The sequence below is a fragment of the Bubalus bubalis genome, chromosome 17 (assembly GCF_019923935.1).
Source record: "Bubalus bubalis isolate 160015118507 breed Murrah chromosome 17, NDDB_SH_1, whole genome shotgun sequence".
NCBI classification, from domain to species: domain Eukaryota; kingdom Metazoa; phylum Chordata; class Mammalia; order Artiodactyla; family Bovidae; genus Bubalus; species Bubalus bubalis.
In genome coordinates, this window is record NC_059173.1 from 42,748,437 (window position 1) to 42,762,785 (window position 14,349).

The window sequence follows — 14,349 nt, forward strand, 5'->3', positions numbered from 1 at the left end:
CAACAAACTCAATATAAGTTGTATCTGATATAATTGAGAAATATGAAGTTACATACATGTATTTATATACATCCATCATGCTTTTTTAATAATTTACCTACTTACTCAGAGTAAACGAGGTAAATAATACAAGAATATATTTACTTATGCTATCTTTAAGTGTATGCACAGCAGAAGTAGGAGCAGGGGGTGACTTTCCTAAGACATAGCAAATTTCTATATTTTTTTTCATAGTAGTGCCTGCCTTTATATCTCAAGATTCCTGAGAATGAGTTTCTTTTCCAATATCAGTCTATTATACTTGTGGGCAATTAGGCACCTTGAACACTCAAAACAGGGTTATAACCTCCCTTTTACACAAAGAAAACCAGTCATCTTTGTCCAGTTCCTTTTCTGGGGTAGATTCTGGTCCCTGTGGGCCTTAAATTATTTGGATAGACCTCCCTGATTCTCAATTACCACCTAAGCCAGTCTTTAATCCTTTGAATCAAATACCAACATTGCCCCAAATTAGACTATAGTTTATAAATGGATGGTTAGTTTTCCACAGCCTCCAACCAGTGCTAGCTTTAGTGGGGAGACTCAGAAATGATGCATCCTAAACTGCGGGAATTAACTAGGTATCATAAGAATTTTAAGAAAACACTACACTAACGTATTGATTGAAAAACTGTGTAACTGGAAATCAAACCTGATCCCATGATAACACCTTTAATAAGAGGAACAAACCTGATATATTTCATCTAAATATTTACTGAAATTTAAAAGTCATCTGTTTTATAAAAATTATTTTGAAGGTCCTAGAAATCTTATGAAACATAATAGATCACTCCTTTTAAAACTCTCATTTGTGTTTCAGAGCAGTGCTGTCCAACAGAACCCTGACATAATGGAAATGTCCTTTCTCTGTGCTGTCCAATACAGTCGGCCACTAGTCACATATACCCATCAACTGAGCACCTGAAATGTGCTAGTGTGGGATTTCCCTGGCAGGCCAGTGGTCAGGACTCAGTGCTTTCACGGTTGTGGCCTGGGTTCAACCCCTGGTTTACTATCCTGCAAGCCACAGAGCACTGCAAGCAAACACACACAAACAAAACAAAACAAAAATCCGAAATGTAGCTAGTGAGATGGTGAAAATAAGGAATTTCTTTTTCTTTAAGATTACTCTTCATTATTTTGGCCTCACTGTGCAGCTTGAGGAATCTTAGTTCCCTGACAAGAATCACACCCAGGACCCTGGCAGTGAGAGTGCCAAGTCCCAACCACCGGAATGCCAGGAAATTTCCAGGAATTTCTTAAATGTAACTAAGTTTAAGCAGTCAAATTTGACCAGTGACTACCACACTGGACAGTGTAGCTGTAGGTCTTTGCTACTCAAAGTGTGGTTCGAAGATCAGCAGCATCAGCTCACATGGTAGCTTATTATGAATGTAGATTCTCCCTACTTAGGCCTCACCCTAGGCCTACTGAAACAGTCTGCGTTTTCACACTGTTCCCAGGTGCTTTCTAAGCATATTAAAGTCAATAAAGCAAGGATCTATATATGGTTATCTCCTTCAACTTGTGAAAGATTTCGCTTCTTGTGTATCTTCCCTTTCTCGGCCCCCAACTACATCCTCTTTAACTTGCTCCTTCTCTTTATCTGATAGGTCCTTTAAGTTAGCATCCAATTTTACACCTGTTCCCAAAAGTAGCTTATTCCCACTGCTGGTACTCCTTCACCATGCATTCTTTCTTTTGAAAAATTCCAAACATATTTTTATCCATCTATGCCCTACATTCAACAATATTTTGCCACACTTGATCCATCTATACCTTCCTTTCCTCCTTTCTCTTTCTCTTTTTTGCTACAGTGTTTTTCATTGGATGTCTCCCAAATTTCTATCTCTAGGTTTGGTTTCTACCATCAAAATTACAAATGCCTCTGGAATTTTTCAGTTGTTCCTAGAGTAGCACTGTATTTGGCTTGATCTAAACTGAAATCATTTTGTCTTTTCAGCCAATATCCCTTCTTAAATTCTTTTTCTCTCATTCTTTCAACTATCTGGAATCAAACCCTAGCAGACATCTTCAACAACCTCCTCCATTGTTTAGCATTACCTATCCAGCCTGTCAAGAATCTTGATTTTCTTTTTTCTTTGAAAGCTCATATCTATCATTTCTCCATTCTCAATTACTGCTGTAGTTCAGGTCTTCACTTATCTGGATTAGCCTCACTTGGAATCTGACTAACATCATGCTTTCCTTAGTTCAAAATTTGCTATAGTTTCTCATCACTCTGCTTTCCACCAAACTACTTTTAACTTTACCTTCCAGTAGTTTTGCTGTGAAAATTAAATAAAATGCCTATCAAAGAACTCAGCAAAATAATACTGTCTTTTCCAAAGCTTTATAAACTCCTTGAGGGCAAGGACTAAATTGCATTCTTTTTCACGAAGGGACACTCCCCAAAGAGGGTATAACTAGAAGTACTTAAATAATGGTTTATTTAGTAAACTATACATACTTACCACACTGGGTACCTATTTATGGGCCAGAGAAAGATCTATAGGATGAAAACGTGCACTTGTGGAGTATACCGAAAGAATAAAAATGCAAAAGAGAAACCATACTTATACTGATGATTAAGTGAACAAAGAAATACTTGAATCAGAAAGATACATTTGGTAGCAAAACTACTGGATTCATTTCAAAGATCTCAAGGATTTTAGGATATTGCTCTTGGAAAACAAGATGAAGTAATTTTTAGCAATGGTTTTACCCTGCCAGCTGTGCACACCAAATGACTGATACAGGTATGCCTTTGTAAAAATAATAAATTAGGTAAATTTCAACTCTGGAGACCTTCCCCAATTACCCATTGTGTTGTCCTCAGAAATAAGATTCAAGTAAATATCAAACAGATAGAATCATTAGAAATACTCTGTAATATTATAGTAATTTAATCAAACAGGTTAATAGTACCTTCTTCAAAATTAATATTTTTACACTGTCGTCCTGAGTCATCCACACGATGTTCTCTTAAAAGAAAAACATAAATATTGTATCCATGAAAGGCTTAGTATAATAGATGAATGGTTTAAATTTATTATTAGCTTTCTAGTTTTTCACATTCTGATAGTTTCTTTTACTGCCTTCTGAGTAATGAAATTATTATGATATACCTAATAAAATTAAAATGATATGTTACAACTATTACTGTATTACTTTATCATATAAAATGGAAAAAATAATTAATCTAAGAGCACACATGAGCTACCTTAATCAGTATTTGAAGTTTTCCAATGGTTTTCAACATGAGTTATAAACACATCTGTGGACTCTTGGATAAAACACTCCAAAGTAATATATAGTAACAAAACTTCTGTAGTTTTATAAAATTTCTTCTGATATATAAAAGATAAGAAATACATATTATGAGGAATTTTTGTATCTAAGGTTGATACTAATCATTAATCTACTTAAAATGTTGCTTTCATGCTATTACCTTACTTAGAAACCTATAATTAGTAAATCAAGACCAAACTTTGAATCTTCAAAGAATTTATTATCTGTTCTTACTCATCATCCATTATTTTAGTTAAGAGTACCACATGCATTTGCTTATTAAAAAATATAAGTACAACAAGAGACATCAAAAACCAAATAAAGACATCACAGAAATAATTCTTCAATAGTGATAATGCTTATTTAATTTCACAATCTACAAGAGTAGTTTTATCATTTCTATCTAATTACCTTAATATAGTAAGGATCAGAATAATATTTAAAATTCCCAGGAAGGCGCCCAGTAAAACTGGTGCTGTGTACATGTTTATCTGCAGCTTAATGACATCCCACGTCACGCCCTTTTCTCCAATGAGTGCAAAACAAGTCTGAAAAACTTATTAAAACAAAATATGTACATGTGAATTATTACATGGGAGGTATAGGATAAAACAAATATGAAAAACATTTACCACAAAATTGGAAATACTGTATGGAATCTCAACATGGATTTCAAGAAGCAAGAAAATTGGTTCTTGGTGGGGAGAGACAAAAAATGTACTTTTTCTGTATAAAACACAGATATGGGTACAGTACAAAAAATATATATGATACAGATGTGATATTAAAATTTCATTGGATGGAATAATTAGGAGAAAAAAGTCTAAAAAGCCTCCTTTGGGAAGACAAGGATGTAAAAAATGGGTGAGAAGCACTGATGTACAGACATTCACAAAGGATTACTCCTCACATAATGTGTATCTTCTTTTTTAAAAAAAAGATCTCTGTGATGGACAGGGAAGCCTGGAGTGGTGCAGTCCAAGGGGTTGCAAAGAGTAGGGCACGACTGAGCTACTGAACTGACTGAGGATATTTAAATTATACAATCTATTCCACAAATAAATTATTAAACTTTAACCAATCTCATTATAAGAAAATGCCACATTTTAACTTAATATTATTAAATATTACTGTGGATAAAGTATTTAAACTATATATTTAATATCATTTTCGACTTGGATCTGTGGCAAAAATTGGATTGGAAAAGTATGTTTACTCTCCTGATTTAGATTCTGTATCTGGTTCTGCCATTACTTTACACATAGCCTTAGAGTGAAAATTAAGAAAAATACTGCACCTAAAGCACTTAGAACAATATCTAGCACATAGTAAGCAGTCAATGGGCTTCCCTGGTGGCTCAGTAGTAAAGAATCTGTCTGCTAATGTCTAAAGAGTCGGACATGACTGAGCTACTGAACTGAACTGAACTGAATGTCCAAAAGAATCGGACATGACTTAGCAACTAAACAGCAACAACCACAAGCAGTGAATAAATGCTCATGCTTAGTGGTGTGGTTATTACTGGAGAAGTCGTCTCATCTTTTTAGGCTTCAGCTGCTCATCTTTAATCAAAATTTTTTACTGAATAATCTTTAAAATGCTTTTTAGATGGTCAAAATATTTACTGAGAGCCTGAGCCTATATACCAGGTACTATGCTAGACACTGAGGGGAGAATGGCAAATTTAAAAAGAGCCAGACTACGCCCTCTTGTATTTTATATTTTAAAATAAGATCTCTTCTTATATTTTATTCCAGAACATTAAACTGAAATATTAGATTTTGGTGAATGATGAATTAGATTCTCTATTGTTAAAGAGAAGAAATAATGGAAACCAGAAGGGCCTGGGGTGATGATGAAGTAAACTGAGTTACATTCAAATTTATGCCATTTATAACTGCAATATTAAAAGCATGGACAAATATGTCTTTTCAATGTTGTTATAGGCATAAAAATTAATTCCTATACTCATTTAGCAGAAAATTAACTGGTCTTACAGAAATATTAAATCTCATTAACATACTTTTATATTCAGCTAAAGTATGAAAGCTTGGAAAGAACAGACTAGTAAATTTTCTTTAAAGGTAAGGACAAAAGGCAAAAGGGTAAAGAACTTGCTATAACTTTACTCAAATCCTTCAGTTAAAAGAACTCTGTTTCTAATAAACAGGAAAAAAAAAAAAAAAAAGGAAACTCTTGCTGAGATGCCAAGCTAAATGATAACCTGACAAAACATACTTTGGATTCCAAGAATTAGGACTGAATCTCATGCCTCCCATTTATCCAGGATGACCCTGGATAATTTACTTATATTCTCTATGCCTTGGTGTTCTATTCTGTACAATGGGGACTAATACTTAATTTAGTGGAACATGAGTTAACACATATAAAGAGCATAGCCTCATAGCTGGATTAAAAAATATCATTTCCCTTCCTTTTCCATCTGCTATGGGGTTTTATGGGCTTCCCTGGCAGCTCAGATGGTAAAGAATCTGTCTACAACCCGGGTTTGATCCCTGGCTTGGGACGATCCCCTAGAGAAGGGAATGGCTATCCACTCCAGCATTCTTGCCTGGAGAATCCCATGGAGAGAGGACCCTGGTGGGCTACAGTCCATGGGGTTGCAAAGAGTCAGACACAACTGAGTGACTAACACACACACAGGGGTTTTCTTCTTGGATTTCATCTAACATTTGAACTTCAAAAGTTTACCCAATTCAAATCTAAGTAATGACAACTGAAGAACACCTACCTGGACCTAGAATAAAGCCTAATGCTTGACATGCACTTGTGTTTGCCATGGAACTTGTTCTTTCCTGAAGAGAGGTAGCACCAGCAATATATGACCTAATAACAGCTACATTTCCTAAGAAAAGACACAACAATCCAAAAGAAAGTAAAGTAAAAATAAAGAAAATATTTTCTAGTTTATAAAATTCAACTTAATTTGGCTCTATACGGAAGAAATATTAATTAATCTGCAGCATAGTCACTGCTTCTTCATGATAATACAAAGCATTTAGAGTCAATAAATGCATCAGTTAATAGAAACCATTACTTTTACTAATATGAAAAAACGGTTAAAGATTTGAATGAATTTAAAAAAAAAACAGCATTACAGGAACCTTAAAATTTTTTTCATCATTAAATACGGAGAAAGAATTGAGTGAATGGAGTACTACTAATTGCTACACACTCGGCATACTTACACTATGACATAAGAAACAGAAAAAGAAATCCTAACAATTTAACTCAAAAAAACTTCCTGAAGAGACACTGCTAGGGCTACAGAGTATTTTTAAAAGTGGTCATTTGTCTCTAGTTACACCAAGTTTACTACCTAGTTGGTGATAAAGGATGAAAACAGTACAAAAAGGTACATAAGCAAATGCCAGAGACATGTTAACGGGAAAGACCTGTTAAGGGGTAGGGTAGCCTAAGAAAGCTTCACGGAAGATGCAGAACTTGAACTGAATCTTGAAAGATGAAGAACCAGGGGAACAGAAGAGAGAAACTATAAGTAACAGCAACACCATTAGAAAAGGCAAAATGATAGGAAACATATTTGCAATGAGACATCTGTATGTTGAATGAGGTATAGGAGACTGAGAAGAGGTGACCCTAGATGAGAAAGAGCCATGAATGTGAGGATGAATGTAACAAAACAATAAAAAAATATATAAGCATACATATTACCTGCCCCAAATCCTACCAATCCACGAGCAGCCAACATGTAGTATTTATTATGAGAAGGTGGAACATGGACATATGCATAGAGGCAGTTGGCTGCCACCGAAATGAAAATGGAAACAATAAGAGGCTCTTTTCTTGGTCTGTAATTAGACCACAAACCAAATATAGGTGAAGCTACCATCTGGCCAAGGCTATATGAAGCAATAACCCAGCCCAAAAAACTTGCATCAGCAGTCTGATCAATCTGTAGAAAAAAGAAATATGCTTTAAGAATTGTTATCCAAGAAAAGTAAAGTTAAAAAGCTACATAAATTTTTTCTGACCATTTAACATTTCTTATTAAAACAAATAAAATCAATAATTCTAACACATAAGTCTTATAACACTACTACTTATAGTAAAGGAATTCAAGCTTCTGACATTAATTATATTAACAATTCACTACACAAGGAAAAGTGCTTAAGAAGCTTCATCTTTTAGAATAATTATAAAAATTCTGCATCATAAAAAAATCTTGTTAAAAAATATTCATATTATATACCTAACAATAGCATCATAAAATTTATATGCCATTCTTTAATTCTTATAAATACAACTAAATGCAACTCAATAAGCTACAGTTTATTAGCTTTTTTATTATTATGTTAGGACTCTGAATTTATCTTTTTTAACTGCACACAGTAATCAAATTCCAAATAAAATTTATCTCATTAAACCTAGTACTAATTCTTCCTTTCAGCATCGACAATCCAGGATTCTACCAAAGAGGATTTACATACCATGAATGCTGAGGGAAGAACTAAATGATTAAAACTCAGAAAATACTTTCAAGAAACTAGAGTATTCTAGCTTACAAAGGGACTATGGAATAAATCAGAAGATTGTTTTTATATACAGTAGGTTATAAAATAATTTAGAAAAGTAAGAACCATTATATATTGGGACATAAGGTTAAACATATGCAGGTTAAATGATAGAACTATTTAACAAAAAAAAACCATCGGCTTTTTTTTCCAAAGGTATTTTTAAAAAGCTGAAAATAATGATATTTAGGTATATTTTTTGTTTGTACAGATGAGAAATAAGAGTGAATAAGTATAACAACTTCATGTCATATATATAACTATTTAAAAAGCAATGAAAACTAAACTTTAACATTAGATGTCTAGTAATTTGAAAGCAAAAGGATAAAAGTGTCTTCTCAAGTGTCCATTGCATGGACAGAAGTGAACTGATTCTTGAAGGTGCCTGTAACACTTTCAACAATATCAGCTATTTTAGTTGGATACTATTTACAATGACTGGGAAACTGCACTCTGTTAGAATTCTGCTAAAATTGTAACAGGAAAGTAAAATGGTTTGGAAGATACAGGTTCTATACTACAACAGAAAGTTCAATTTCGTAATTGAACTGTTAGCTGTGCTCCTGTGTGCTTCTCCCTCATGGTAATAACAGCATCCTGTTTCCAGCCCTCTGGCCACCTCTAATGATCCCCCTCATACTGTTTTCAGGATAAAGTCTAAACTGTTTCTTATGAAAAACTAGCTCACTAGCTGTCCACTGTCTCTCCTCTCCAACCTCATCTCTCTGCATGCTTCCTCCCCAGCTACTAACTTCCAGCCACACAGAACTTTTTAAAGTTTCCAAAATGAGTCAAGCTCTTTGCTTCCAGGCTTTTGCACAGGTTTCTCTACTGCGCCTTCCATCAGGAAGGCCTTTCTAACCTCCTACTCCCTGGGCCTGATCTTTCCTTCAGGTGGTCAATTTCTGGAGGGCCTTCCCAATTCAATTCTGATATAACTGATTTTGGAAAATCTTCCAGGATCTCTTTGGTCTGGATTAGCAACATCTCCCTAACCCCCATGTCTGTCTGTGTATGTCTAGCACACCCCCTGCTCACTCCTTCTCTCTCTCTCTCTCTGCCTGCCTCTCTCCCCCTCTCTAGTTCTCTCTCCCCTGTGCATGAGCACACAACTGCATGCACGCACACACACTTTTTATCTGTAAACTTGTTTGATTTTGCACACATCAGTGAAAGTCAGATCTGTTAGCTTCTCTTTAAAAGAAAAGACAAAGCATATATTGAATTTCAAAATATTCTTCTTTAAATATGTTAATAATAATGACAAAGTTCTAGAAATCTTAAAGCTTTGCCATGGGAGCTGAGATGTGTTCCAAGCCTTCTCAACTATCTGCTGGGCTGTGCTGTGTGTGCTTAGTTGTGTAGGACTCTTTGCGACCCCATGGACTGTAACACACCGGGCTCCTCTGTCCATGGAACTGTCCAGGCAAGAATACTGGAGTGGGTTACTATTTCCTACTCCAGGGGATCTTCCCGACTCAGGGAGCAAACCTGCATCTCTTATGTCTCCTGTATTCGCAGGTGGATTCCTTACTACTGTGCCACCTAGAAGCCCCCTCAATTATTTACTTATAGATTATTGCTTATTCATCCAATTACAGCTATTAAGGCCTTCTCTGTGATAAAACCTGTGTGAGGCAATATGAATACAAATTGAGTAAACAGTTCCCTGCCATCAATCAGATTCCAAATCAAGTTCTACTCATCTGATTCCAAAAAATCCTGCATTTTTGATTGAGGGGGAAAAACCAGCATGCTTTAACTCTTTTTCTGTCAAATAAGGATAACTTAACAGAGCTGTTATGAGAATTATTCAAGGCAATACATGTAGAGTGCTTAGAGCCATATCTGCATATAGTATGCACTAAATGAATGTCACCTATGCAATAAAAACATTAATATTTCTTAGCATTTTATTTTTACTGATGTCAGCTTTATTATTATATTTTATTGTAATTCATCCATGAGTACTCCCACTATGTTCCTGGACCTATAGATAACCCATCATCCCAATTCAAAATCTAGGTTTAAGAACATGAGTCTTCCTGGAAATTAAGCACAACTTGGGCAACACCGGAGAAGGCAATGGCACCCCACTCCAGTACTCTTGCCTGGAAAATCCCATGGATGGAGGAGCCTGGTAGGCTGCAGTCCATGGGGTCACACAGAGTCGGACACAACTGAGTGTCTTCACTTTCACTTTCATGCGTTGGAGAAGGAAACGGCAACCCACTCCAGTGTTCTTACCTGGAGAATCCCAGGGATGGGGGAGCCTGGTGGGCTGCCATCTATGGGGTCGCACAGAGTTGGACACGACTGGAGCGACTTAGCAGCAGCAGCAGCAGCTGGGCAACACAGCCTAAGGAATCATCCAGCTGATAGCAGTGTATCGGCCATGGCCACAAGCACAAGCCAGAGATCCACAGTAGTAGCAAATTTCTTTCAGACAGATAATTTACTGTTTGGGTTTTTTTTCACTGGCAGGGGGAAGGGGGGTGGCCCAGCTTTTTATCTTTCTCAGAGATGACTTTTAAGCTAAGCAATATGTGGTAACATATTATCATAAGAGAGATAGTAACCTCAAATTAATAATGAAAATTTTGATAAACAATAAGAAATTGCTATATAACACAGGGAACTATATTCAATAGTTTGTAATAATCTATAATTAAAAAGAATATATATATGTATGTACATATGTATGTCTGTGTGTGTAACTGAATTACTTTACTGAATGTCTGAAACATTAAAATTAAAATGTAAATCAACTACACTTCAATAAATAAAATTAGAAAGAGAAAGAATGAAAAGTTTTAAGGTAGTAGGTAACAGTACTGTAGAGTCAGATTTTGGTTTCAGATAGGCTTGATTCTGCCATTTTCTAGCTGTGTGATCTTGGGCAAGCTACATAACTTCTCTGAGTTTCTTTATCTGTTAAACAGGAGTGATAATAACCACCTCACAGAGTTGTTAAGAAAATCAAAAGATAATTTACATGTTTGTGCCCGGTACACAGTAAGTTATTTATAATTATTATAATAATATTAATACTATTATGAAATAACTTGACAAAATTAATTCACAAGATTTTGGGTGAAAATGTTATATTTGTATTGCCAAAGAACTAGTGATATGTTCACGTGACCTCAGTAATTTTTCTTTTGAAGAGATTTCAAATATTTGCTGAAAGCAGTGAATTTCAAAAATTCAATGTATTATGCTGAGTTGACCTAATTGTGCAAATACCTTCTTTTTGAAAATTTTGAGGTTAGACACAGAGACCACTGAAATCAAGAGTTTTGATATATGGAAATATATATTTTAGCACAGAAGATGTTGCTCCAGAATTGTGAAATATACGACTCTAACTCTAATAACTCTGTCAGTATGGAAAGAGTTTTTAAGTTCATGAGTAATGATTTCATGTAAAATAAAGCTTTAATTAGTTTAAATTAATTTTGAAAATGACAATGACACTAGGGCACTAAATCACTAAAAAGTAAAATTAGTATTTTTCTTCCTATATTTCTCTTAAAGATAGCATAATAGAATTTAAAGTTAATAAAACCTAAAATGAACATAAGATGTCAATAAATTCCTTATGTGTGTTTTTGCATGCTCAGTGACATCCAACTCTTTTTGACCCCATGTACTGCAGCCCACCAGACTCCTTCCTGTCTATGGGATTTTCCCAGCAAGAATACTGGAGTAGGTTGCCATTTCCTCCTCTAGGGGATCTTCTCAACCCAGGGAGGAAACCCAGGTCTCCTGCATTGCAGGTGGATTCTTTACCACTGAATAAGTATAATTTTTAAACCTTAAACATTCATCACATATGTTTAGTATTTTTGTTGAAGCCATCCGGCCATTCTAACAACCTAGTAGAGAAGTTTGGTACATTCTCTGTAACACACAGTTACAACACTCAATGCTAAGTGTTAATGATAAAGGGATATGGAAGCACAAGGGAAAACCTTCTAATCCAAAGTGAGGTGAGGGACAGTAAGGAAAGGCTTTCCAGAGGGGACACTGGAGCAAAGGCTTGAAAATAGTGGAGAAGAAGGGAGGAAGGGAATGGCAGAAGAAAGGAGAAATGCAGGAGAAAACATCATTCCAAAAAAAAAGGAGGAAAATGTGCAGAGATCTAAAGTATCTTAGGCTCATCCAAGTACATGTGTCTAATAAATTTTGCAACTGAGTATGCAAAAAAAGCAGGCATAAAAAATTTATTGACATCTTGTATTTCATTTTGGATTTTTTAATACAGTATAATTTTTAAACTCTAAACAGTCATCAAATATATCTAGTATTTTTGTGAAGCCCTCCAGCCATTCTAACAACCTACCAGGGAAGTTAGGTAAACTCTCTGTAACACACAGTTACAACACTCAATGATAAGTGTTAACGGTAAAGGGACATAAAAGCACATAGGAAAACGTTCTAACCCAAAGCAAGGTGAGGGACAGTAGTTTTTATCATTATTAACTTAAAATGCTATTTTCTTATGCTATTTTTAAAGGAACTATAGAAGGAAAATACTAATTTTACTTTTTAGTGATTTAGTACCACATTTTCATTGCCATTTTGAAAATTAACTTTAACTGATTAAAACATTATTTTACATGAAATCAATACTGAAGTGACTTAGCAGCAGCAGCAGCAATACTCATGAAACTAAAACTCACTATAGATATAATGTGGGCCAAGGCTCAGGATTTAGGTTGAAACACACATACACACTGCTAGAGAAAACCAAAATATAAGGAGCAAGTTGATAAAACTACACAAAATAATTTAAGAATAAAGAGTTAGGGCAATGGCATGGAAGCTAAAAGAAGGTTTCAAGAAGCAGAGAAAGGACAACAGTGTCAAGCACTACCCAAATGTCACCTCAAGTAAGGACTGAAAAGTATCTATATTTATTTGGTGAGTAAGTCTTTGAAGAACTCATCAAGAGCAGTTTCAGGGTCCAGAGGAGTTAATCACATTGTAGCAAGTTAAGGAGTGAACAGGAATTAGGAATTAAAGAAGAATTCCTTCAGAAACCTTGACTGAAATATTATATATTAATTATGCTTCCAACTTAAATACTGATTTTTTAATAAATTCATTACTGGAATTTTAAGATAAAAATGGCAGTTACATGTCAAATATATATTTTTTAAAAGGTAGAACTGACAGGACTTGATGATCAATTGATGTCAGGGTACCCACCAAATTTTCATCTTCTTTTCACTCTCTCCTTCCCATCTAGGACTCGCGTTAGGCATTACTGACAGTAACCACAGCATCAAAATATGTATATTGTCAATTCATTCCACAATGTCACCTGACAACCCAAATTAATTCTATCGGAAAGCATGAAATGTGTACATTTTAGGAACTCAGACTATGTCTAACCTAGTTTCCTTTTTATCAGGGAAGGGGTATGAAGAGGATGGGAAAATGGCTAATAAGGACGTGACCATATATCTAAAGGCTTCCCAGGTGGCTTAGGGGTAAAGAATCTGCCTGCAATTCAGGAGACGCAGGAGACGAGGATTCAATCCCTGGGTCAGAAAGATCTCCCAGAGGAGGGCATGGCAACCTATTCCAGTATTATTGCCTGGAGAATCCCAAGGACAGAGGAGCCTGGTTGGCTATAGTTCATGGGGTTGCAAAAAGAGTTGGACATGACTGAAGTGACTGAGCACAAGCACACATGTACACATATATCTGTGTTTGCCTAGGACTGCTGGATATAATCCTATATTCTGCTATAATACTCTTCTCACTTCAAGAGTGTTCTGGTTTGCACAATAAAGCATATGGTCACCTTACTTATAACCCTCTTTAGAGGAATTATGCTCATGTTATTCTAGTAAAGATTAAATCAGAATACTACAGAGACTCCCTAGAAAACTACGTAAGAGTTATTACTACTATAGCTACTTAAGAGAAGAATGAAGTGTACAAACCTTTTGGAGATATGGCCATATTGACATTATCACAATAGAAAATCCTGTGAAGAGGCAAATTCTGTTATTTATATTTACAATTTCATCACTACAGATACAATTTTTTGAACATGAATTTTAAAACATCATTCTGAATTTACAAATATATTACCACAACTGTTAATTTATCAAGCAATGGGATTTTATTTATCAGAAGAAAAATAAATACTTAAGACTTGAAAATATATATATAATTATAGTCCCTCACTATAATTATCATAAAAAAAAGCAGAGGACCTATATTTCTCCTTATTCACATGTCTTTATTATAGATGAAAATTACTGAAAGCTTTGTTAAGTGTTTACAGCACAAAATGAATGGAGGAAAGGCCACTCTGTTATAGAAGAATGCTAAATTTGTAATCTGTTTTATTTGAGAGAAATAATTGACTGTAGAGAGGACTAAGAAGAGGGAAAATGACCTTTAAAGGGGACAGTGGCTAAAAAAAACCAGGATTCCTCAAGAT

At 35.0% G+C, this 14,349-nt stretch overlaps 1 protein-coding gene across 4 annotated transcripts in view; it reads right to left on the minus strand.

Moving 5' to 3' along the window:
- MFSD8 (major facilitator superfamily domain containing 8) overlaps nucleotides 1–14,349 on the minus strand; it is a 37,483-nt gene that overhangs the window by 11,840 nt on the left and 11,294 nt on the right. For 3 of the 4 annotated variants that reach the window (XM_025268042.2, XM_025268043.2, XM_044930415.1), the window contains exons 3-7: nucleotides 13,844–13,887; nucleotides 7,027–7,267; nucleotides 6,083–6,196; nucleotides 3,742–3,886; nucleotides 2,968–3,023 (exon numbers count right to left, since the gene is read on the minus strand). In XM_025268042.2, coding sequence (XP_025123827.1) covers nucleotides 2,968–3,023; nucleotides 3,742–3,886; nucleotides 6,083–6,196; nucleotides 7,027–7,267; nucleotides 13,844–13,887 — 600 coding nt within the window. Of the gene's footprint in view, nucleotides 1–2,967; nucleotides 3,024–3,741; nucleotides 3,887–6,082; nucleotides 6,197–7,026; nucleotides 7,268–10,133; nucleotides 10,326–13,843; nucleotides 13,888–14,349 lie in introns of those variants that run through there. The other variant, XM_044930416.1, reaches the window with a different exon arrangement.